Consider the following 26,682-nt stretch of genomic DNA (forward strand, 5'->3'; position numbering starts at 1 on the left):
CCAGTTCCGTCCCCGCCCGCCGCCGGCCCGAGGGAGGGCGTCCGAGACAGGAAGGGCTGCGGCCGCCCCGAGTGCGCGACCCGCAGCGCCCCCGCAGCGCCCCCGCAGCGCCCCCGCAGCGCCCCCGCAGAGCCCTCGGCGCCCAGGGCTCAGCGCCTCCTCCCCGGGACCCGCCGCAAACCTGGCTTCCTGCTGCCCCGCTGGGAGCAGGGGGGGCTTCAGTCTGAGCGCCTGGTTCGCCTTCCCTCCAGTACAGGGTCAGACGTGTAACGGACGGGCCATGGAGTGGCTTTAGGAGCCCACCGCTGGTTTGGAGACGTGCGCGCCCCGACACTGCCCGCATGCCCGTTTCCCGCACCGCCGTCGGCGCCTCCGTGCCCAGCTGAAGTCCCGCCCGTCTCCTTCTGACTTGTTATCTATCGGCCTAGAGTTTCCGTTTCTGGAATTTCATAGAGGTACGGTCCCTTTCGAGGCCTTTACCACCCACCTTGTTGTTTCTTTAAACTGCTGACTGGGACACAGTTGACTCCCCAGCTGATGGGGTCACAGTGGCTGTTCCCCCGTGGGGTTGTGACACGAAGCGCTTCCATGAACCTTAATGCCCAGGTTCCTGTAGGAACACACGTTCCTTTCTCTCCGGTAAATACATAGTAGAAAGGGCGAAGGTGGTGCAACGTCTCAAGTCTTCTTGCCTCTGGGTGCTGGGTGGCTGCTTCTCCCAACATCAGGGCCCCTTTCTTTCCTAAGCCAACAGCAACTAGCTTCAGTGTTTGTATTCACCCAAATCCAAGGAGAGTCTCCCAGAACTGCCTACTCTGACCAATCTGATGGAGCATTTTTTCAAGTAAGTGTCCCATATTTTCATTCTCAACTATTAACTTTAAGAATCTGAAATTTTAGCTTTTTAGAAAAAAAGCTAAAGATTTCAAATGAAAATGTTTGGGCCAACTGTATTGATGCCATTCAATTGTATTTCTGTTGTAGGCACTGAACAACCAGGAACATTTTCAGCACTGGTAAGAATTAAGCCAGAACTTTTAACAACCAGAGTCCATGTTACCCAAAATAAAAAAAATAAAATAAAAAAAATAAAAAAAAAGCAGGGGCACCTGGGTGGCTCAGTGGTTGAGCATCTGCCTTTGGCACAGGTCATGATCCTGGGGTCCTGGGATCGACTCCCACATCCGGCTCCTTGCACAGAGCCTGCTTCTCCCTCTGGCTGTCTCTCTGTGTGTCTCATGAGTGAATAAATAAAAATCTTAAAAAAATAATAAAAATTTAAAAAGCAGACACACATTAAGACCATTTTAAAATTGAAAATGGGGTGCCTGTGTCACTCAGTGATCTCAGCTCATGTCTTGATCTGAAGAGTCTTGAGTTCAAGTTCTGCCCAGCATGGAGCCCACTTTTACAATTTAACATTAAACTCACTTTTAATAACAGCCTTAATCATATTTGCACTTAATTTGCTTCTACATGCATACTTTCAAGACCTTATTGGCTGTCAAAATCTCATCCCAACTGTTTAAATCACAACTCATACTGAAGAGTTCCCTATGAAATTCTTTTGCTCAAAGCCTAGACAGATTGAACCTTGCCTATTGCAAGTATACTTTAAAGATTAGTAACTAATGAAAAAAATTAGACCAACTTGCTGGACTAAAATATTAACAGGCCCTAAGTGGCTTCTCAGGGAGGTGACCACATGCAACACATCCAGATTATAAGTGAAATAAAATCCCAGTTCCTGATCACCATTACCATATGGCTGGAATACAGACGGTAATACTTATCTAAGCCAGTGTATTTTAACACTGTAATGATGAATGAGATGAGGAAGTTAAATTAATATGTACAATCTAAAAAGCCATAATTTTAAAGTAAGAAAAAGCAATTCACACTATGGTTTCTACTAATGCTAAACAGATGCCTGAGGAGACTGGAAATGAAACATAAAACGCTCCAAAATGACAATGAGGGGAGGCAACATTTTTACCTTTTCAATTTTTTATTTTATAGTTATATTGTTGAGAGGAAAAGTATAAAGGGTTCAAAAATGGACATGTACTTTAAACTGTAAATTAAAATAAAATTTTATTCAAAGCATCTTTTAAAATCACAGCATGTTTATTCTTATGCTGTCATCTCTGCCAACCTACAATTTAGCCATATGAAGCATAAAACACTTCAAAAATTTGAATGTAAACCACATTTTTAAAACAAAAAGCAGTCTTAACACACCTCAAATTTTAGATGCTAATGTATTTTGTCCAAGTATATAGCTTATATCAAGAAAGAACATTTTAAATATTTCTATAGTTAGTTGTAATAATTTCTTAAACTTCCAATTATACAAATAAAAAATGTTTGTGAATATAACAGAGTTGACGAAAGCTGACCAGAAAAACAAATAAAAACCCTTATTTTTGAAGGCCTTAAATTTTATTAACCATGAAATGGCAAGTATTTGTATTTTTTAATACAATTTTACTGTCCTTCTTTCTTTAGGTAAGTTCATCAAATTTTAAATTTCAAGACTGATGAGTATTGCTTTTTAATATTTCATTTAAGTTATATTCGAGAGGAAAAATTCTAGAGAAAATGCTGAAGCCTAACCCATAAAGATTCTGATGCTACAGTATCTCTTACTGTGCTTATAAGTGCTCCAAGTTAAAATTCTATATACCAGATTACAAACAAAATTCTTAGACCATTACAAATATAAATTCTTATTACAAAAAAAATCCCTCAAGATTTGTAATTTACTGTACAGAGGAATTACATTTTTAAAGTATGTCCTCATTCATACACATTATTTGTTACTATCATCTTTCACACTTTTGCTTCTTTCCAAGACATTTACAAACCACCCCTTCCCCATGGCTACGTATTTTAAACTATGTGTGTACTGCAACACACTGGGATTTTTGGATGAAGAAGCCTACATTTTAGATAATGTTTAAACTACATCTGTAGGCTACTACTTCAAAAAAGGGGGAAAAAAAGGCGCTGAAGAGCCCATATTTCCTTCTCATTACTCTGAGGTTTACTCCAATTAAGCAATCTATCAAATTATCATGCTATGCATGTTGTTTAGTTTTTGCTTAAAACAAAAGCTTAAATGATGAAGGTTTATGCCTACATAAAGGAGGTGAACTGCTCAGGTTTTTTTCTGTTCATGCTTCAGTACATAAAGTGGTATTTAAAAACTTCATTTGGAAAAATGGCTTAAAACCACCACCACACAAGTTAACACACTTGCAGTCGAACCTATTCCAGAAAACTGCTTATCTGAGTAGCTAATATTTTCTGCAGTGTTTAACTGATAACTAAATTTAGTGAACACAAAATAGCCTGGCATGTTACTCTGAAGTAAAAGCAAGAAGGTGGCTTTATGCACTGAAAATATAAATAGGAGGCTTCCATTTGCTAATAATTCTAAACAAGCAGTACAATTAAAATTTAGTGTTTGCTAACAAAAGATCTAAAACAGTTCACTACAAAACAACCCTGTAGATGTCCCTTTTATCAATAAAAATCCAAGTGCCAAATCTCCTTACAGGGCCCATAATTAAAAAACAAAACAAAAAACAAAACAAAAAAAAAAAAACCCAATCACCAAGTTACCTAGACTTTGCAAGATTAACCACTCAATTTCAGCAAATGAGAAATATGCAATGTGCAAAAGTTCCCAAGTTAACATAATAGGGATGCCAAGTGCTTTTCAAACCTAAACATCATAGTGAGTTGTAAAGCCTCAGGAAAATAGAATAAGACTGATATTACTCCAATTCTGAAAATCCTCAACTACTGTGCATCTTACCAAGATCCTCAAGTATCTCTTTTCTTCCAAAGTCCACAACCTAGAACATTTTCCAAAATAGTCAGTTTTCCACTTCTCATTAGGCACACTATTTTGCAATTTAAAAATACGTATCTTATACACATATCTTATACTTTCTGGCTTGCTTCAGTGTTTACAGTATTGTTAAACATACTAATATACATTGTTAATGATCTTATAAATAATCTATTTCAACGTTCTTTGGCTACATGTACCATTGTTTTTTCATACAAGTGTCTTATTCAGAAAGTGCTTCCTGTGAGAACTGCTTCCAATGAATGCATTAAACTTGCAAAATCTAGCTTCCCACAATATGTCCTTTTCTACCCTGTACTAGAAGTCCCGTATTTACAAAATATTTTAAACTTTACAACAAATCCATTACCATATAAAAAAAGTGCAATTCTCTCTCACCCCATATTATGGGGCAATGACATTCTTCATAAATTTCTACAGAATAGCAGCCTATGATAAGCAAATAAGGTGCTTAGCTTATGCCCAAGGATCTACTTTGTAAGTACGCTGGGCAGTACTTTTGTACAGTGGAAGAGTCAGAGTTCAGGCTACTGGCGGAGCGGCGCTCCAGTCAGGTTGGCGAGCTCTATGAGAGCAAGGGCTCCATGCAGCCGCTCCCGCTGTTCCTGCAGCCGGCGCTGGGCACCGCGCTTCTCGTCATCCTCCTCATCGGACTGAAGGAATTCCAGAGGGTCCTGCTGCTCCTGATCAGCCTTCTGAACGAGTTTTCCTTTCAAGGTGGGGGCACGCTGCTCTCTGGTTTCCCAATACCTATATGAAATGCATGCGCATTAGCTATATATAAACATGATCTTTTCAATTTTTTTCTTTTGAAACCAGGTTCTTGACCACAGTATTACTTTCTGTGTTTTAGCTTATAAAGCTATAAAGTGATTTTATATATATATTACATATATTTTCCATTATAGAGGGAAAAGTTCAAGATCAAGAAATTGAGGGACTTGCTCAGATTTCCAAAAAATCAAACACTGGCAGTTCTGAGTCTTTTATTCAATTCTCTCGTCATGGGTTTTCACCAATAAACCACAGCTGCCTTTAAGGTTATATGTTAAAGGGACTACAGTAAAATACAGTCATAGAACAAATGCTGTATGTCAATTATGCCTCAAAAAGAAATAAACTTAAAAAGTAAGATAATCATTAGAAACCTATTTATCCTATTCACAGAGAGATGGTGACTTCTGACGGCGTTAACTATGAGAAATTTGAAACCTCACACAAAATGACAGATTAGTATCTGTAACAGAGAGCTTATTCAAAAATTTAAGAGGCACTACCATTATTTCTGTTACATAGCCAACTGATAATTTCCTAGAGAAAACATTCCACCTTTAGGTAACTGAAGAAAGGCATATTTAGGACAGCCCGGGTGGCTCAGCGGTTTAGCACCACCTTCGGCCCAGGGTGTGCTCCTGGAGACCTGGGATGGAGTCCCACATCGGGCTCCCTGCATGGAGCCTGCTTCTCCCTCTGCCTGTGTCTCTTCCTCCCTCTCTCTCTCTCTCTCTCTCTCTCTGTCTCTCATGAATAAATAAATAAATCTTAAAAAAAAAAAAAAGGCATGTTTAAAAACAGTACCACTCCACATAAAAATGCCCCATACAAAGACCTGTATAACACTCACAGCTTTATTTGTAATAGGCAAAAACAGCCCAAAGGCCACAGGTGAATAAATAACCTGGGGTGTATCCATACAATGGATTATGACTCAACAGTAAGAAGGAATAAATCTAGGGTTGTAAGGTGACAGATAGTAGTCATACTTGAGGTGAGTAAACATAATGTACAGACTTAGTCACTATGTTGTACACCTGAAACTAACATAAAATTATGTGCCAACTATACTTTCAGTAAAAAAATAAACTGAAAACAAAACAAAACAAAACAAAACCCCATCGATACAAAAAGCAGGGAAGGGAAGGATAGATGAATTACAAAGAGGCATGAAAAAACTTTTTCAAGTGATGGATACGCTCACCATCTTGATTGTGATGATGGTTTCACAGATATACACATATGTTGAAATGTATCAAATTCTACACTCTTTTTTTTTAATATTTATTTATCTGAGAGAGAAAGAGAGACCACAGACAGGGAGGAGGGATAGTGGGATAGGGAGGAGCAGACTCCCCGCTGAGTGGGGAGTCGAGATGGGGCTTGATCTTAGGACCCCAGGATCATGACCTGACTCCAAGGCAGACACTTAAACCAACTGAGTCATGCGGGTGCCCCAAATTGTACACTCTAAATGTGTACAATCTATTGTGAGTCAATTATACCTCAGTAAAGCCTTTTTTTTTTTTTTTTTTTTTTAGTAAAGCTGTTTTTATAATTATACAAAAATAATACAACTACTAGATTTCAGGAAATCCAGACATTCCAGGAAAAATCTGGGCAATGCTCAAAGATATAAAAAAAGAAATCCAAATAGTTCAGCATGGCTTGAAGGACAACTAGGAATAGAGAAGGGCAAAGAAGCTTTTAGCAAGGTCAGCAAGGACCAGGAATCAAGGACTTTGAATGCCAAAATAAAGGGTTTAGACTTTACACTGAGTAGATGGGAGAAAGGATGAAAGCAAATGACCAACAACTTTCGGACTTGGGCAAAATTAGAGCTAATGGGGTAGCAGAGGCCAGCCAGAAGGAAAGAGGGAGGAAGTGATGCAGTACTCAAGACAAATACAACACCTGCCCAAGTGGAGCTTCCAGTTCAGCAGGGAGGATAGACATCGAACACAAATAAGTGTGTGATGAAGGTTTTGAAAGAGAAAACAGCGTGTTGTAAAAGCATCTCTTAAGTCAGTGTAACCTTGTTTGTTCTGGGGGTTAGTGAACAGATAAGGGAAGAACTTCCTGAAGGGATGTTCGACGGGTAAAAAGAAGAAAGAGAGGGTGGCTAAATGAAGAGGAAAGCAGCATTCTGGGCAGAGGGGGCACGGAGGCATGGGAGCCACAGTGAGAGTGGTGCTAACAAATCAGAAGCCCAGGTAGCTGGAGACAGTTGTGTTGTTAGAGGGAGGCAAAGCTACAGCAGAGGGATTCCGGACTTCATTCTAAATGCAGAGAAATCTGAAAAAGTAGGGAGTGTCCCAAACAGCTGATGTTGGTTTGTACACAACAGATGACTCCTTAAATCAGAATACCCTAAGAGAAACTTTTTTCAAATGGCCCCTTATTGCTGTTAAAAGGAAAATTAAACTGGGTGTTCCGTAGAGCTTTACTTTAGAAGAACCTCTAGCTTGTATCCCAGTAATAATCAGCACATATCTAAAATGAAGAAAATGAGGAGAGGCTGCACCGTGGAATACAGTACATATAAAACATCCTGAAAATGAGGAAAATCTTGCTTTTAAAATAAACTCTGCGCTGGGCACTCAGACTAATTAATATCTCATACTTGTTTTCTACCACACACCAGATCCTTGTGCTGCTAACAATTCTGTGGTTTAAGGAAATAAAGAACCATTTCAAGTTATTTTATAAACTGTGTATAAAAGCAACTTATTTAAAATGAGAAAACTGTCAAAGCTCCCAACTTCAACCCATGTGCTAGGTGGTATCCTGCAGTGGAGCATAGGGAAACCTTACTTTGCCAACCACTCAGCGGCAGCCTGGTTGTCCACAGCCTGGTGCTTACTGAGAGCATCTGTGGGCTCCTCCCGTTTGAGCCTGGCATAAGGGTGCTTCGGACAGTGGCGGTTTGCATGGGTGAATCTGCTTAGGCAGCCTTCAAAACATAAGAGGGAAACACTTATCAGAATCTGGACATCCAGCAGACATGGAAAATGTTCAGTTTCACCTGTACCCAAGGAAAGTACATTAAGACCCTGGGATTTAACATTCTGTAGCGTAGAGGAGGGAAAAAACCACCTGAACAGGAAGCCATTCCTTCACTGCTTGTGCACAGCAGCATAAATACATCAACCCCACCAGAAAGTGATTTCATAGCAAAAGTGCTCAAAACCACTGACCAAGAATTTCATTCTGGGGTAAGGAAACATCCTATAAGACGAACAAAGCTTTAAGGGGGACACCATGCCCCTCAGCTTTGTAGGCAACAAGCACATTTAAAAACATTCAATATCCAACACTGAGGCAATGCTTAAGCAAATTAAAGTGTGTGAACATTTCTTTTGGGTGTTTTGTTTTTTATTTTAATTTAAACTTGAGTTAGCTTACAGGGCAATATTGGTTTCTGGAGAAAAGTGTAGACATTTATAACAAGTGACAACAGTCAAAAAAACTACAGAGCAACAACACAAAACTCTATTGAATTTCAGCTATAACTATGTAAAAATGTGCATAAGGAAAACATCAAGAAATTGTGCTATGAGATTCAGAAAATCACTTAAGAAAAAAAAAAAAAGAAAGAAAGAAAGAAAAAAGAAAATCACTTAAGAAAAGTGATAAGAGGACAGCCCAGGTGGCTCAGCAGCTTAACGCTGCCTTCAGCCCAGGGTGTGATCCTGCGGCCCCGGGATCGAATCCCTTGTCGGGCTCCCTGCATGGAGCCTGCTTCTCCCTCTGCCTGTGTCTCTGCCTCTCATTCTCTGTGTCTCTCATGAATAAACAAAATCTTTAAAAAAAAAAAAAAAAGTGATAAGAAATTACTAACAGTGGCAGTAGTAAGATGGTAAAATCTCCCTTTTTGTGAAAAATTTAGACAATGATGTGTTTCCTTTAATACTTAAGTTTAAAACCAAAATAAAAGACTACTTAAAGGCTGTATTTACTTTTATAGATCTTTCTACCACCTCTAACTAAATACTGCTATTCTTTTTAAAGTAATCTCTCTGCTCATCATGGGGCTAGAACCCCAAGATCAAGAGTCACATGCTCTACAGATTGAGCCAGTCAGGCACCCTCTGAATACACTACTTTTAATTGCCCTTTAAGATTTTCACCTAAAAAGAATATTTTATTTAAAAATCAATCATTTCCCAGAAAATGAGCAGGGATCACAATTTACAAAGAGGGCTTATGATGTTTTATAAAATTTACATCAAAATCTCTCCTCCTAAAAACTCATTACATAAACTTAACTCCTAACACCATACCATTTTCTGAACAAACAAAAGGTTTCTCTCCGGTGTGAAGACGCTGATGTGTTTTGAGCTGTCCACTTTGAACGAAGGCTTTTCCACAGTCTGGATAATCACACAGATAGGGTCTCTCACCTAAGTAGACAAATATTATATATTATTTCTGAGACATATTGTGAAAAGAGAAAGGGACAGAGAGAATCAACCTCTATGTAGGTCATGACTCAACAATAAAACATGTCACAGCCTCTATAAAGCTGCAAGTGTTAATGCTAACAACAGCACTTTGATGCCTACCAAGCAGCTATCTACTTGGAAACACAGTAATATGGTCTTTAGGCCTTGAGCTTTTAGGTTCCCAGGTTCAAGCCTTGAAGTTATCTTCAGCTTATCCAGTCATTTTTCTCCCCATAATCTAAAATACTAGCTCTTGGATTCTTCAAAGTGTCTCCCACTCCTGCAACTTTCCCTGGTCAGACTGGCAGCCCCTCCCACCCAGAAGGAAGCCTAACTGACCTCTATTCTCTACCCCTGCACAGCCCTTCTGGAGTGAATGACACTGAACTCTTGCTTTTGTCATCCAAACTACCGCCTACATCACTTCAAACCCTACTACTTCCCTTAAACAATGAGTGAAATGATCTGCTGACTTTCAGTGATCCCCTAACAACTGCACTATAGCTACTGTATTAGAGAGCAGGGTTGATCTTACTTCACACTCCTGAGATTCATCCCGGGAGGCAGTTCCTCAGTTCGTTCTACTCCTTGAAAATCCAAAATCTTCCAACCCTGTAGGTCCTCAGTGGAACTCCCTGCTACCTCCAAATAATTGAACTATATATCCCTTCACTAATTCAGCACCTACTGCTATTTATGCATCCTGGTGCTCTACTGATACAAAAATGTACAATACTTTGTACTCCACTGCAATTTATTTTTTTTTTAAAGATTTGTTTATTTATTTATTTTAATTTTTATTTATTTATGATAGTCACAGAGAGAGAGAGAGAGAGAGGCAGAGACACAGGCAGAGGGAGAAGCAGGCTCCATGCACCGGGAGCCCGACGTGGGATTTGATCCCGGGTCTCCAGGATTGCGCCCTGGGCCAAAGGCAGGTGCTAAACCGCTGCGCCACCCAGGGATCCCTCCACTGCAATTTATACATACAACACAGTGCTAGAGAAGGCTTGAGAAGGTGTTGGAAAATATTGTTCAACCAACCATAATTAAACTTTATCATTTTTTGAAAAATCATTCTTTGATCAGTAATTATGCACTGGTCCTTCCCACATGACTCAAAGAACAGTAACAATTCCTCCCTAAATTTCTTATTATTTAGAAATGTACTAAATGAATGTGATAATTAAACACAAATTAATAAAACACAGGATATGGGAGGTTATTGAAAATAGTAACAGAAGTTTCTTACAATGTATATATATACTAGAGCTTAATCATACCATGGAGATCTTGGGCTCAGTTCTCTGGCATACAGCAAAGCCTGAAGTATTGGGTGACATGTGGTAGGCTGGCGTAGATCAGGCCTGAGACTCGGGGGTCTCATTATGCCACATGGTCCTGAATCTTATCCACACTGGCAACACATACTTTATGGCCTGTGAACCAGTTATTTGGGGGTATTTCAGACTAATTAGATTATTAAAAATCTGAAAATTCTCAAAATCAGATTTCTCATTTAGTAATGGTTTTACTGAATGGTACACCTTAAGTCAAAACCTCTTGGCCACCTTAGTTTATAATGATTCAAAATTAAAACTTTACCCTTTTTCAGGGAGTTAGCTAAGAAATGTATATTCCAACATCTTATTAAAATGTATCTTTTCAAAAACAAAAAAACATGTGATGACCATAAACACAGTGGGGAAAAAAAAGGGAACTAAGGCTTAAAAGCCCAAGTTCTAGACCAGTACTCCCCAATGGAAATATAATGGGAACCACTTCTAGTAACTGCATTACAAAAGCAGAAAGAAACCAATGAAATTAATTTTGATAATTTATTTACCCCAATAAATCTAAAATATAATTTCAATATGTAATTAATATCAAGGTTATCAAGAACACCATTTACTCTTTTTCATACTAAGTATATTTTATACATGCTGCCCATCTCAATATAGACTAGCTAAATTTCAAGTGCTCACGAGCCATATGTCCTACTATATTGGCCAGCATCACCTTAGACTCAAGGGTGTGGGAGGTTGTAAGGCAGTGGTCATTGCTTTTTTGGTGCCTCAGTTTTCTCATCTGTAAATTATTAAATACCATTATTAGAACCAAAAGGCTCCTACTTCTGGAGCTAAATTTCTCTATGGAAAGAACAAGGGCCATCTCTGTGTCATTTCTTTGCTCTCTATATGGTATTTAAAATGTAAATATAGTTTCTCTACACAAATAGAGATATTTGATAGTCCTGGGATAGCTACCTACAATAGATTTAATTCTGAAAAATTCTACTTCATCTTAGATTAAATGGCTAAGTTAAACATATTGATGGCACACTGAGGGTTCTAGAAATTCTACTAAACACTTGACACTTAATGTTTTAGAATTTGGCCTACAAACCAGTTTTAACAATTATACAGACAATTAATGGGCTTATCAAGTAAAATTTGGGTAGGTAAAATGACAGAACTACATTTAGCATTAACATTCCTAGGACAATTAGATTAATTACCATAATACCTTTACAAGTCACATGGTACCAATGTTGAGAAAACCATTCCTTCCTACCAAAAAAGAAATGGACTATACAATGCCTGTTTGAGAAACTTCACAATGATGAAATATAAGGCAACTAAAACATTAACTTATGGGCCCAAACATCAAATCAGCTGTATTCTACTCAGCTTACCTGTATGAGTCCTTTTGTGAGCCTGGAGCGATTTCTCCCGTGGAAATACCCTATTACAGATGTTACAACGGATTCTGCTGGATGAATGCTCTCCTTCATTTATTAGATCCCGGACAGTATCTGCTCTGGGTCTGCCACGTCGGATTCCATCCTATTAACAATTTGTACAAACATTAACATAATTTCTTGTATCTACTCATTAGAATAGACTTTCACAATAAATCACTTTTCATATTCTTGAGTGATATCAACGAAAATGGTCGTTCCAAAGGTCAATCCCACCACAGATCACTGAAAAAAAAATCAAACTGTCAAAATCACCTTTTATCACGACTCCAGAAAATAGAGATTTACAGCAACTCGTGAACACTGAATCAGGAAGAGGCACCTGGAAACAGCAGGAAAGCTTTGCAGCATTTTTACTGCTTGCCCTTGCTGCTCCCTGTTACCCACAGTGGTCTTGAAGAACCTTCTTCATTCTCAATGTGGGAACTTAGTCCCTGGCTACAGAGAAAGCAAAGTAGACCTGATTCTAAAAGAATTGTGTTTGTCTGTCTTAATCTGTCTGGGGGCTACCTGAAGAACTGACACAAGGTATATGTCCTTGTTTTACCTAACTCTCAGGGCAGAAAAGCAGCCCTAACACCTTTACCTAACTCTCAGAACTCTCAGGGCAGAAAAGCAGCTAAACAGAAGGCATTGCTCATAAACTTTGTAAAGCTAATAATAACTTGCTGCACCCTAGGGCAAAAGATTTCAACTGAGACGAAAGGATACATCAAAAGCCTGAGAGGAAAAGCTAGAGAGAGAGTTTCTCTGGGAAATTAGGGCATTGAAAAGTGCTCGGGTATTAAAAAAAAAAAAAAAAAAAAAAAGTGTTCTGGTATCCTAAAGATAAAAATGTAGACTCGTAATCAGTTCAGGAATTGAAGGAGAACCATAACACAGAGCCATTTCTGCAAAGTCAAGAGTTTTTTCTCAATTTTTGGCTCCAGGCATTCAAGGAAATATCTACCAATGTTGAACGAAACAGAAATTTAGAGAACACAACAAAGAATAGAGTTTACAAAAATAGTTTAGAGGGACACCTGGGTGGCTCAGTGGTTGAGCGGCTGCCTTTGGCTTGGGGCATGATCTGGAGTCCCAGGGTCGAGTCCCACATTGGGATCCCTGAATGGAGCCTGCTTCTCACCTCTGCCTATGTCTCTGCCTCTCTCTCACTCTGTCTCTAATGAATAAATAAATAAAATCTTAAAAAAAATAGTTTGGAAAATTCTCGAAACAAGTAACTACAACCTGCAGCACACAACAAAAACTGAGGAAAGAGAAGAATCTGATTTCCAGACTCATCACATTATAATATTCAAAACAGCCCATTTTTAATAATATGTAACTAAACATGTAAAGAAACAAAAGTATGGTCCATACATCGGAGAAATTAATAAAAACAGACCATGAGGAAATAGACACTGGTCTTACTAGGCAAAGACTTTAAATAAATGGTCTTAAAATATGCTGAAAGAGTTCATGGAAACCATGGACAAAGAACAAAAGGAAAAACAGGAGAACACTTTCAACAAACAAAGTACCAATAAAGAAATGAATTATAAAGGGGCACCTGGGTGACTTAGTTGAGCATTTAACTCAATTTTGGCTCAGGTCATGATCTCAAGGTCTTGAGATCAAGCCCCAAGGCGGGCTCTGCACTGAGCAGGGAGTCTGCTTGAGATTTTTTTCCCCTGTGCCCTGCCCCTGCTCACTTGCTGTCTTTCTAAAATAGATACATAAATCTTAAAAGTAAAATAAAATAAAATAAAATAAAATAAAATAAAATAAAATAAAAAGAAACCAAATAGAAATTCTGAAGCCAAAAAGTATAATAAATGAAAAAAAAAAATCACTGAAGAATTTAAATGGTAGATTTGAACTGTCAGGAAGAATCCGCAAATTTCAAGCAGGTCAATTGGAATTATCTAGTCTGAGGAACCAAAAGAGAAAAGAATGGACAGAGCCCAAGACACCTGTAGGATATCAAGTGTCTTAGTACATTTAGGCTACTGTAACAAGATAAGAAACAACAGAAATGTATTTCTCACAGTTCTGGAAGCTGGAAAGCCCGTGATCACAGCACCAGTGTGGTCAGGTGAGGGCCCTCTTCCTAGCTCATAGTTGGCACCCTCTAGCTGTGTCTTCACATCAGAGCTCTCTGTAGCCTTTACCATAAAGGCACCAATCAGTCCCCTTCAAGAGGACACCACCCTAAGAGCATAAGCACCTCTCGAAGGCTTTAATTCCTAACAACATCATCTTGGGAGTCAGGATCTCACTCACCAAATTTTGGGGTACATAAACACTTAGACTGTAACATCAAACATACCAATATACACATAATTGGAGACCCAGAAGGCAAGAGAAAGACAAGCAAAAAGAATATTTGAAAATAATGGATGAAAACTTCCAAAATTTGATAAAACATAAATCTAAACATCCAAGAAGCTCAATGAACTTCAGGAATGAGACACATTAGATCAAACTGTCCAAAGACAAAAGGCAGAGAGAACCTTGAAAACAGGAGAAGCAATTCATCAGGTATAAGGAATCTTCTCTAAGATACACAGCTGATTTCTCAGGAGAAACTATGGAAAGCAGGATGACATGTTTAAAGTGATGAAAGGAAAAAAAAAAGTCAGCCAATATTCTTTCATCCAGTAAAATTATCCTTCAAAAATAAAAAATAAATTAAGACACTCCCAGATAAACATAAGCTGAGAGTCCATGGCTGGCAGACCTGCCATGCAATAAATATAAAGAGAGTTTTCCAGGCAGAAACAAAAGGGCACTAGATAGAAATTCAAAGCCATACAAAGAAACAAAGAACACTAGTAAAGGTAACTACCTAAGTAAATACAAATGCCAAAAGTGTTGTATTTCTTGCTTACAACTCCTCTTTTTACCTATATAATTTGAAAGACAAATAAATGCCAGGCACACCTGGCTGGCTCAGTCACAGTGGTGTGCAACTCGTGATCTCAGGGTCATGAGTTCAAGCCCCATGATGGAAGTAGAGATTGCTTAAATAAATAAATCAACTTTTAAAGACAAATGTCAAGTGTATTTTAAAATCCATAAATCCATGTTAATGGGAACATAATATAAGAAGATGTAATTTGTTACTATAACAAAGAGGGAGCAACAGAGCTGGAAAGGAGCAGAGTTTTTGTATACCATTGTAGCTACAGTGGTACGAATTCAAAATAGATTAAGTCTAAGAGATGAATTGAAATTCCCAGTGATCACTAAAAAAAAAAATCTAAAAGTCAATAAAAGAAACAAGGAATGAAAATAATACACTACAAAAGAATAATAAACACAAAGAAGTCAGTAAGAGAGGAATTGAAAAACAAAACAGGTATAAGACATATAGAAAATAATAAAGGTTCTTCCTTAACAGTAATCACTTTAAACGTAAATAGCTTAAATTTGCCAATTTAAAGGCAGAGATTAGCAGAATGGGTTTTTAAAAAGTAATCCAACTATATATGCTGCCTATAACAGACCTCTATAAATCCAAAAACACAAATAGGTTAAAGGAGAAAGTATGGAGGGGCTCTTGGATGGCTCAGCCAGTAGAGCATGCAACTCTTGATCTCTGGATGGTGAGTTCAAGCCCCACCTTGGGCCCAGAGCTTACTTTAAAAAAGGGGGAGGGGGGTGGAAAAAGGAATAACAATTATAAAGACTCACTCACCTAACAACAGAGCTCCCAAAAAGTATGAAGCAAAAATTGACAGAATCGAAAGGGGAAGGAGTTCAAAATAGCTGGAGACTTTCACTTTAAATAAGACAGGACTACTAGACAGGTCAACAAAGACATAGAAGACTTTAACACCAGTCTAAGCTAACTAGACCTAACAGACATATGCAGAACACTCCACATAAAAACAGCAAAATATGCATTTTTCTCAAGTGCACATGGAATATTCTCCAGAAAAGACTATCTGTTAGGATATAAACCTAAGTATTGATAAATGTTAAAAGACCGTATCTTCTTTGACAGACATGGATGAAACTATAAATCAAAAACCAAAAGAAAACTGGAAAATTCACAAACAGTGAAAATTAAACACAGTCTTTTTTATTTTAATTTTTATTTATTTATGATAGTCACAGAGAGAGAGAGAGAGAGAGGCAAAGGACACAGGCAGAGAGAGAAGCAGGCTCCATGCACCGGAAGCCCGACGTGGGACTCGATCCCGGGTCTCCAGGATCGTGCCCTGGGCTAAAGGCAGGCGCTAAACCGCTGCGCCACCCAGGGATCCCCTAAACACAGTCTTAAACAGCCAATGGGTCAAAGAAGAAATCACAAGGGAAATCAACAAATACTTTGACACAAATGAAAACAAAAACACAACATATCAAAACCTGGGGGATACAGTTCTTGGATCGAAGGACATGATAACAATGCTATCCAAAATGATGTACAAAGTTAGTGCAATCCTTATTAAAATTCCAAAGGCCTTTTTTATTTTGCCAAAATGGAAAAAGTGATCCTCCAACTCATGTAAAACTGGATGAGGCTCCAAATAACCAAAACAATATTTAGAAAGAACAAAACAGAGGACACACACATCCCTATTACAAAACTTACTACAAAGCAGCAACTTATGGTAGTCGCATAAGGAAAGACACATAGACCAATGAACAGAATTGAGAGTCAAGAAATAAACCCTTATCTACAGCAAACTTACTTTCAACAAGGGTGCCAAGAACAATCAATGGGTTAAGAACTGTCTCTTCAACAAACAGTTCTGAGACAATTACATTTCTACATACAAAAGAATGAAGTTGAATCCCTACACCTCATGATATCCCTGCATGGAGCCTGCTTCTCCCTCTGCCTGTGTCTCTGCCTCTCTCTATGAATAAATAAATAAAATCTTTTTAAAAAAAGAAAAAAGAAAGAAAAGACAGCATATACAATACAATGGAAAATTATTCAGCCTTAAAAAAATTAATCCTGCCATGTATTATAATGTGCATGAACCTTAAAAACACTATGCTAAGTATTCTTAATTCTACATGATTCCACTTATATAAGGTATCTAAATTAGTCAAACTCTTAGAAACAGAAAGTAGAATTGCAGTTGCTAGGGACTGCAGGGAGAGAGAAAAGGAGAGTTCAATGGGTACAGTTTTGGTTTTGCAAAAATAAGTTCCTGAGATCTGTTACACAACAATGTGCATATTGTTAACCAAATATTATCAAGATGATAAATTTTGTTATACTTTTTGCCATCAAAAAAAAAAAAAAAAAAAAAAGACCGTGGAAAGGCACTATGGCAATAATAACACTGTGAAAATATTCAGTGCCCCTCTCTCACTGTGTGTGGGTACCAATGAGGCCAACGTGACCACATGACTTGCTTTGGCTAATAAAATGTGAATGGAAAGTATATGTAGGACTTCAATGCAAAAGCCTTAAAAGCCATCACATGGTTCTTCTGCCTTTAGACCCAAATGTCCCAGGTAGGGGATGTTCCTTCTGGGTCCCAGGATGAATAGGACAAGGCACATATCTGCAGTCAACCCTCATAGGATATAACATGAACCATGATTAGGCTGAGATTGGGATTTCTGAGTTTGTATTCTACAGCATGCTTTCACTTAAACTGACTTGGGCACTTTGTTAGTAAGTAAAAAACCTTATACAACACCAAAAAAAAACAAAAAACAAAAAACAAAAAACAAATAATGTGATTAAAAATGGGCATAGGACTTGATCAAACACTTTTCCAAAAACACACAGATGGCCAACAGACAAAAAGATGCTCATCATTATTCATCATGAAAATACAAATTAAAACCACAGTGAGATATCACATTACCCTTGTCAGAATGGCTAAAATCAAAAAGACAAGATATAACAAGTGTTGGCATGAATGTAGAAAAAAAGGAACACTATTGGTCAGAACGCAAACTGGTGCAGCGTCCTATACCAGGAAAACAGTACAGAGGTTCTTCAAAAAATTAATAATTAATCTGATCCAAAACTTCCACTACTAGATATTTACCCAAAGAAAACAAAAACACTAATTCAAAAAGATATATGCATCCTGTGTGTATTGCAGCACTATTTATAATAGCCAAGATATGGAAGCAACCAAAGTATCTCTCCATCAATGAATGGAGAAAGTCTTACACACACACACATTACTCAACCATTAAAAAGAATGAAATCTTGCTATATGCAACATGGATCTAGACAGTATAACATTAAAGGAAATAAATCAGAGAAAGACAAACACCATATGATTTCACTCATATATGAAATTTATGAAACATAACAAAGAAAAAAAGGAGACAAAAAAACCAGATTCTTGGGACATCTGGGTGTCTCAAATGAGTTAAGCATCCGTCTTTGGCTCAGGTCAGGACTCCAGGGTCCTGGGATAGAGCCCCACCTTGGCAGCCTACTTCTCCTCTCCCTCTCGTGCTCTCTCACTCTCTCAAATAAATAAAATCTTTAAAACAAAAACAAAAAAACCACAGATTCTTAAAGAACTGGTGGTTGCCAGGGGGAGGTAGGTAGAAGGATGGGTGAAATAGATAAAGAGGATTAAGATTACGCTTATCTTGATAAGCACTGAGAAAAGTATAGAATTGTTGAATCATTATATTGTACACCTGAAACAAATAACATGGTATGTTAATTATACTTTAATTTTTAAAAAACCTTAATGATACAACTCTTGTGCCATAAAACACTCTTTTCCCAATATTTTAAAAAAAGATGAGAGGGAGGGAGCCCGAGAAGGAGAGGAAGAGGGAAAGAATCCTAAGCAGACTCCACACTGAGCACAGACCCTGAGATCATGACCTGAGCTGATACTAAAAGTCGGATGTTTAACCAACTGAGCCACCCAGGCGCCCCTCCCAGTATTTTTAAATACATAAAAATATACTGTTGCCTCTATTATACTTTGAAATAACTGATGAGTTAATATCCAAATTTTTAGGTTATCCATTACTATTTTCCCTTTCTAGTAAAAAAAAAAAAAAAATATATATATATATATATATGTATGTATATGTATTTTCAAGTATGTTTTATGGGGGACTGAGGTTTTTTTTGTTCTGTTTTTTTAAAGATTTTATTTATTTATTCATGAGAGACACAGAGAGAAAGAGAGAGAGAGTCAGAGACACAGGCAGAGGGAGAAGCAGGCTCCCTGTGAGGAGCCCAATGTGGGACTCGATCCCGGGATCCCGGAACTCCAGGGTCACACCCAGAGCAGAAGGCAGACGCTTTTAAAAATATATATATATATATTTTATTTATTTATTTATTTATTTATTTATTTATTTATTTATTTATTTATGAGAGATAGAGAGAGGCAGAGGGAGAAGCAGGCTCCATGCAGGGAGCCTGACGTGGGACTTGATGCCACGTCTCCAGGATCACACCCTGGGCTGAAGGCCGTGTTAAACCGCTGAGCCATCCCGGCTGCCCAGAAGGCAGACGCTTAACTGCTGAGCCAACCAGGCATTCCCAAGGGACTGAGTATTTTAAAAGTTAACAATTTGGCTGTTTCCCAGCTTAAATCACATATTTGCATTTTCCAAATGAGAAACAGAGAGCTAAAAAATATAGTATGACACAACATCCTATATACAGGTAAGGCTTCACTGAGTGTTTCATTTCTTCTGAGAAAATCAAAGAAGGTAAATAATCATCTGATGCCCTAAGTAAATGAATAAAGAGTATCTTTTAATGATACATACAAAAAGAAGCTGTTACTTAAAAAAGGTTCTCTTTATTTTGGCCTTAGCTATAAAACCATGTTTCTAGGTACATTCTGACAATAACAGAGTGTTAACTAACTCATTAGCAATCAAGCATACCAGTAGTCTAACAGATCTTGTCAGAACTGCCTGCTGGTTCACAAGAGCTAACAAGAAATGCAACACATTCTATTATGTGGCAACACCTGTGACATAAGCTACTAGAAAGAAAATGATTTGATTGCCAAAAATATTTGCACACTTCAGTACATTTAATTTCTAATACAGAATTTCAGTACCACTGGAAGGTAGATTAGTGATTTTCCAAGTGATTTCTGAAATAGTACATGATGTTTTGAGTTTTCAATGTCAATAACTATCTTTAAAAGGTTATTTTATAAAACACTGGTTATTTCTCAAGCCATTTAGAACAATGTACACATTTACCTAGATTTTAGAGAAAGTTGTAGTCAAACTGGGTATTCATGTGAGAACCAAAAAACCTAAGTCAACACATTTTCATACAAACTAAAATTCAAATAAAGTGCACAAACACAACCTACAAGGAAATGGGTCTCAGAGGAAGGCATATGCACCTTGACAAGAAAATGGAAAAAAAAAAAAAGTAATTAATCATCTTTCCCTTTTCAAATTCAGGTTTAGATACAAATTTCCTTTGGCTTTCATATCTGCTTCCTCATTCTATCCCCCACCTCGACCTATCTGTGCAACTCTCTGAGTCTTAATTTGCATTTGTCTGCTCTACTGTGTGTACCCTCATAAAGCATTTCAGTTGAGATACATATAGGTGTAAATAGTGTATATTTCCTAAGTCTGCTTTCATCAGCTTAATACTAAAAAAATAAATCCCTAAAGTCAATTTACACATGTTATATACAGGAGTAATATCATGTAGGGATTAAGAACAATGGCTCTGGAAGGTTGCACTCAGTTCTACCACTTACTATATGATGTTAACTAAACCTAATCTTGGAGACTCTTTAATTCCTCCTTGTTCAACCAGTTAACAAGATAAAGAATTCAAAACACTCAGCACAGACCCTGGCAGTTTTGCTATGCTAGGCAATAAACGGTGGCTACTATGTTACATGTTTAACATGGTGATCAAAATTATATGTACTAATCTATTTGTAAGACTGTGTAGTGTGCAGGTGATAGAAAGGGTAAGTGGGATAGGCAGCTGGCAAGTCCTGAAAAGTGAATAGTATCTGAGGCTATGCACAGAGAAGCGGAACCACAGATCTCACATTGAAGTAACCTCATGAACACAGTCTGAGTAGAGGGCACAACATGCAGAGGCTTGGAAATGACCTATGGCAGAGAGAAATTAGACCTGTTCCCTTCCTTCCCCTCCCGGAATTCTATAAACTAAGAAGATAGTGCTAATATATAATTATACCCTGACGGTGCTAAGCAATCCTGTAATGAGGGGCCAAAATCAATTAGTAGATGATGGATGTTCTCCCCACAAGCAGGGGAGGAGGGAGCGTAGGGCAGAAACAAGAGAGCAAGCAAGAGCCTACACTTGGTAGGAGGGTCTCAGATGTTAACACCTCCCCAGGAAGCAGTGGCAACAAACAGACAATAAGAACACAAACGTTGTTCTTAAACTCACAGCTGTTATTGCCTCAAATCTGTAACTGAGAGAAGGGGATGGGGGAAACATGTTACTGGTCTCCCATCTTTCCATAAAGTAAACAGATTCAGTCTGCATGATTCACCCACGATGCATGTAGAGATAAAGAACTACAAGTACTTTAGAGAAACAAAACAAGGAAGAGGGCTGGATCTTCCTATCTTTAGAGTGTACTGATCACAAATGAAGCTGGTTAATATCCTTAAATAAAGGTATATTCTAGACCCTTCCCCTCAAGATGGGAAAGCTAAGTGAATTTTTGGAGCTGCAGTTGGATTGCTACATTGACTAAAAGGACAAGTTAAAATGAATTCATCTAGTAATTTTTAAATATTACTGTGAAGAGGAAAAAAAGTGAAATATAAAACAGCATTTTCACTTTTTCATGTTCTTCATAATTTCAGGTATATTTTACCCCTGAAAAGAGGTAGACAAACGAATTAAAATTCAAACCTATGCAATGTGTGAGCAACTTTTATGCAACATATGTGAAGCTAAGTCTATTTTGGGCCACAAAGAATACACCTATAAATTTCATTTATCTATTATAACACTAATATCCTGGATAATGCAAAATTAAATTGAGTTATCATTAATAGTCAATGCAAAATCTTCCACAATTATTTGTGCATGTATGCCTTTATGGTTCTCAGCTATATATCCTAGTTTTCTAAAAGGCTAAATATGTTAACATGGGAAAGATCTCTAGGCTATCCAGCCAGGTTCCCAAGGGCTACCTAGAGACAGCAACAGGGATTGTTTCCTCTACAAAGTCACTCGGCACTGTTATTAATATCTCCACTGCTTGTTCTTTCAAATTTGTTTCAAATTTTTACTCAAGTGACACTTCAAGAGTCAAAAGGGCGTCAAAGCAGTTTTATAACTTTGTAGTTCTTTGATAACAATGACACTAGCAACAAAGTATATCAACTTCCTCGGGGCTCAAAAAACGGAGTTTCAACATCTTTGCTACTGCAGTAAACGGACTTGCTTTATCTTCAGTCAACTGCTTATCTAACCTACTATTTAGCAAACAGAACCTGAATATTAACCTTATATCGGCACAATTCATTCACGATAGAAATTTTTACCAAGCACTTTTATTCAGCATTTAGAGTGTGAGGTATTATAGTTGAACAGTCTTCCAGAGAAAACGATTCCCGCCCTCGAGGAGCTCAAAGTCTATAGAGATAACTATGTCACCATGAACACATGCTTCAGGAGCACGAGCCACACAACACCTCGACTGTAGTCCCCGTTCTCCCATCACCTAGCTGTGACCTTGGGAAAGTCCCTTCACCAATCCCTCTCAGGCTTAGCTGCCTGCTGTCAAGCGTAGACTTGAACCAGAACCAGGTGGTCACATCTTTCCCAGCTCTAAGCAGTTCGCGCGTCCCGCCGCACCGTGCGCTCTCAGCAACAGGCCCAGCGGCACTCTGGCTGCACGAGCGGCAGAGGAGTGCCCCGAGTCCCTTCTCGCTCCTCGGCCATCTCCGCAGGGCACCCTTAGCAAAGCCGGGGTGTCTGCTCGGATGGAGCCGCACCTGCGCAAAGCCCTCCCTTCCCGCACCGAGGAGCGGCGGACCGCCCGCAGCCCCTTCAACCTCTCTTCAGCTCGCCGAGCGTCAGCATCCGCGACCTCAGGCTGCGCCGCGGCTCACCGCATCTGCCGCGGGGTCCCCTCGGTCGGCCACCGCCCCTCCGCTGGCGTCACGTGACCGCCGCCCCGCCTCTCCCCCGCGGGGACCCGTTTTTGGCGCGCGGCAGTGACGTCAGCGTCCTGTCAGCCGCCCCCGCCCTCGCCGCGGCCAGAGAGACCTCGCGTTTTAAACTCGGCCCCGCCCCACCCGCCGCGTCCGCGGGCGCTGCCGGCTCCCGGGCCGCGCCGTTAACGGGCCCCGGCTGCCCCGCGCCCCCCACCCGCCTCGCTCACCTTGAGGTGGCCGCTGTCCGGGCTGCTCGCCTCCTCCTCGTCTTCGCCTCCCGAGGCGGCGGGCGGGGGCGCGCCCCGGCTTCGGAGCCCCGGGTGCTCGGCGGCGGCGGGCAAGGCGGCCGAGGCGGCGCCCCCCACGGCCCCGGGGCTGAGCGTCACGTTGTGCGCGTTCTCGCCCCAGCGCCACGGGTACACCATGAAGTCGCTGAAGCCGGGGCTGGTGGGGATGAGCGGCGGCGGCGGTTCCGGCTCCCCCCCGCCGCCGCACGTGGGCTTGATCGGGGTGGTCCTGATGACCGACACCAGCACCCGCTTCGGGGAGTCGTGGCAGAAGATGACGGGCGGCGGCTGCGGCGGTTTGTCCGCCATGGGCGCCTCCGCGCCCCGGATCATCGCCCAGCCCCGGTGCAGCTCGGCAGCCGCACTCCCTGCGCCCCGCTCTGGCCCCTCGCTCCGCTCGCCCGCGCTGCTTCCGAGGCGCCGGCGCTCAGTGCCGCCGGCTCATGGCTGGCGGACGTTTCCCGGAACCCTCTGGCTCGGCCGGCAGCCGGCGGCCAGCCCCAAACCCCAGCCCCGGTCAGGCCCGCCCTCCGTCCTTCGTGCTCCCAGCGCAGGCTGCAGCGGCGGGAGCTGCGGCCGGCCAGCCCTCGGTGACGGGACAGCAGAACGTGATGCGCCGAGCCCCCGAAAATAACAACCTGCCGCCTGGGTCACCGCTCCGGCTTTTCCCGCGTTACATTTCGCGCCTGGGCGGAACCAGTCACCGCGAGGCCCCTGCCCGCTGGCCGCAGCGCCGAGCGACAGGCCGCGCCAGCCAATGGCCGCGCCCGGACGTGTCTGCAGCCGGGGGGCGGGGCCGAGCCTGCGCGCGGGCCCGTCCTGCCGCGCGATTGGTCACCGCGCTGCTCTCTTTTCTGCCTCGCGGGCCAACCGCGTTCGAAACTCCGGGGAAGCGCGCAACAGCTGCCCTTGGGCAGACACACCCTTCGGGAGCGCCGCCCCGCGGTCTGCGCGGGGTGTCGCGTCGGGGGCGCGGGCCGGGGCGGGAGGCGGCCAACCTGTGCTCGGAGAGGCGTCGGCGAGGGGCCAGGCCGGGGGGGACGGTCGTTGGGCGGCGGGGGCTCGCTCCCTGCAGCCCCGCCCGCGGCTGTTGGGCAGCCGTTCCCCCGCGCAGGGGCTTTAAAGCGCTTGGGCCCCCGCCACCGCTGGTTTCTGGTAGACACCCAAAGGTGCCTAGTTTCCTAGCCGACTCCCTTTGCCCAGCTCTTGGCTCCGCTGACCCTGCCACGCCCCCCAACTCCGTCTCCCCCCGCCCCCGGGCTGAGGTGGGGTCAGGTGGGATCGCCTTCCCGGGCTGGGTTTCTCCTGTATAGATGGGGTCTCCCATCCACAGGTAGGAAGTCGTCTCCCAAGCCCCCATGTGCCGCTCACAGTGCGGAGGGGACAAGAAGGCAGGCAAGGATCTGCTCCCACCCTCGAGATCCCCACCCCTTTCCGGGGCTGCTTTCACGCCGTCACGGGGCCGGCCTGCGTCCCCGCTCCTGCATGGAGTTTTCCGCTCATTCCGGACTCCTCTGTCTGCCGGCTCTGGCTCAGGGATCCCACCCCGCACGGGAGGGATGCTGGACGGCGAGCTTTGTCTGACACCCCACCCCCCCCCCCGGGAGCCGCTGGGGGCTCAGAAACCCCAAGCTGCAAAGGATGGGGCGAGATGGAATGTGCAGCCTCGTATTCACTAGATATGAAAGAAGTGACTGTTCTTTGATGCGTTGCCCTGCCCAGCCTGACTCATGGTAAGCCTTCAGTAAATACTTGTTCAATCAATGAATATTTTTGGGTTAAAATTGATAATTAAATTGGAACGTGACTATATAATAGATGGCTAAGTAGTATGTGTGTGTGTGAGAGACGTACAAATACACAGCTATGGCTAAATTAATGTAGCCGCAACTGTTTAAGAACATTTAACCTATATAAGTAACTTCTAAGATACATTTCAAGCAATAAAAAGAAAACCTTGAATTGTGGCATTTCGGTCACACACAAAAGGGAGAAGTATAAATTCTTGCTTTTATTTTTTTTAAGACTTTGAGAGAGAGCGTGAGCTTGAGTGGGGGCAGGGGCAGAGGGAGATGGAGAAGCAGGCTCCCTGCAGAGTAGGTGCTAGATCCCAGAACCGCAAGATGGTAAAGTGAGCCAAAGTCAGAAGCTTACTCCACTGAGCCACTCAGGCACTCCTAAATTCTTGCTTTTAGATATACACAATATCTCTTGCAAGATACACAAGAAACTGACACATCAGCTATTACCAGGGAAGTGTAATATGTGACTATGAAAAATAAGTGAAAAGATTTCAAGAGATACATATAACTCTTTGTATGTTTTGCACCTTGAACCAAGTGAAAGCATCTTTTCAAAAAATGAAGTTGTATATAGTTACCATTTTTGGAGGCCTACTATAATAGCATATGTCTACTGATACACATTTAATATGGTTGGGTAATATTCTACTACTCTCAACAATTCTGTGATGTTGAGATATTACAATTCTCATTTTACAGATGAGGAAACTTGTCCAAGGTCACATAACTCATAACTGATATATAGAAGCCAGGGTTTCTGGCCTCTGAAAATTACTGGTTTATACCTCACGGAGTCTGCTGAACAAAAGGCACTGAAAAATGGGGCCCCCACATTTCTGAGAACTTTCTCATATTTAAAACCTTCACATTTTAGGGGTTAAGTCCAACTTTATACTTTAATAGTTGATGTGGAAAGCTGAAAGTTCATTTTTCATTTCAGTTAATTTAGTAAACTTTTTTTTAACAATTTAATGCCAAATGACTGCATGATATACTTCTGGAAGGGAAATATAACACATCCAATTTATACTTGAAAGATAAGAAAAAGTGATATATCCATCATAGACACTCAAATCATGGGTTGAGTAAGATCCAATAGATTAAGCACCAACCAATAGTTACTGTTTAACATGCCCCAGAGAGCAAGATAAATTATTCAGAACCAGGACACTGACTTTCTGTTTCTAAAAACTACTCTTCATCAACAGTAACCTGGCAACTCTACTTGTTCTCTGCACAAGAGAATGAAAGACATGCCAGGAATGTGTGAAGTGAACAGAGGGTGATTCCAGGAACAGAGCTGAGGTCATGCAAGATCTGCTTCTTTGGCTCCCTGTTCATGCAACTAGGAAGCTGAAGTGTGTGAGATCGTATTTTTGATGTCTTTGTCCTGCCCAGACATCAACATCCCACAGTGTATAAACTCTGAAGAATACTAAAACCCATTTCAGGATACTTTTTATTATTATAGTAATCTTTCCAGTTGTTAAAAATATAGACATCTTCTGATAGAGATACTGTTTTTTAAAATTAATCTGAGTAAGGGGATCCCTGGGTGGCGCAGCGATTTGGCGCCTGCCTTTGGCCCAGGGAGCGATCCTGGAGACCCGGGATCGAATCCCACATCGGGCTCCCGGTGCATGGAGCCTGCTTC

The 26,682-nt window shown here is 41.0% G+C and overlaps 1 protein-coding gene and 1 long non-coding RNA gene across 2 annotated transcripts; one reads left to right on the forward strand and one right to left on the reverse strand.

Moving 5' to 3' along the window:
- Positions 1-67: 67 nt before the first annotated feature.
- Positions 68-2,417, forward strand: LOC112908714 (uncharacterized). The gene is made up of 3 exons (XR_003232972.2): positions 68-455; positions 748-844; positions 985-2,417. It is a non-coding gene; the product is annotated as an uncharacterized lncRNA (long non-coding RNA).
- Positions 1,990-26,254, reverse strand: ZNF367 (zinc finger protein 367). The gene is made up of 5 exons (XM_072763955.1): positions 23,167-26,254; positions 11,795-11,945; positions 8,938-9,057; positions 7,469-7,607; positions 1,990-4,630 (listed from the first exon to the last, which is right to left on the reverse strand). The coding sequence occupies exons 1-5, from the start codon at positions 23,557-23,559 to the stop codon at positions 4,408-4,410; spliced, it is 1,026 nt and encodes a 341-aa protein (XP_072620056.1). The 5' UTR covers positions 23,560-26,254; the 3' UTR covers positions 1,990-4,407.
- Between the last annotated feature and the right edge of the window lie 428 nt (positions 26,255-26,682).

This window comes from Vulpes vulpes, chromosome 1 (assembly GCF_048418805.1).
Source record: "Vulpes vulpes isolate BD-2025 chromosome 1, VulVul3, whole genome shotgun sequence".
NCBI lineage: Eukaryota > Metazoa > Chordata > Mammalia > Carnivora > Canidae > Vulpes > Vulpes vulpes.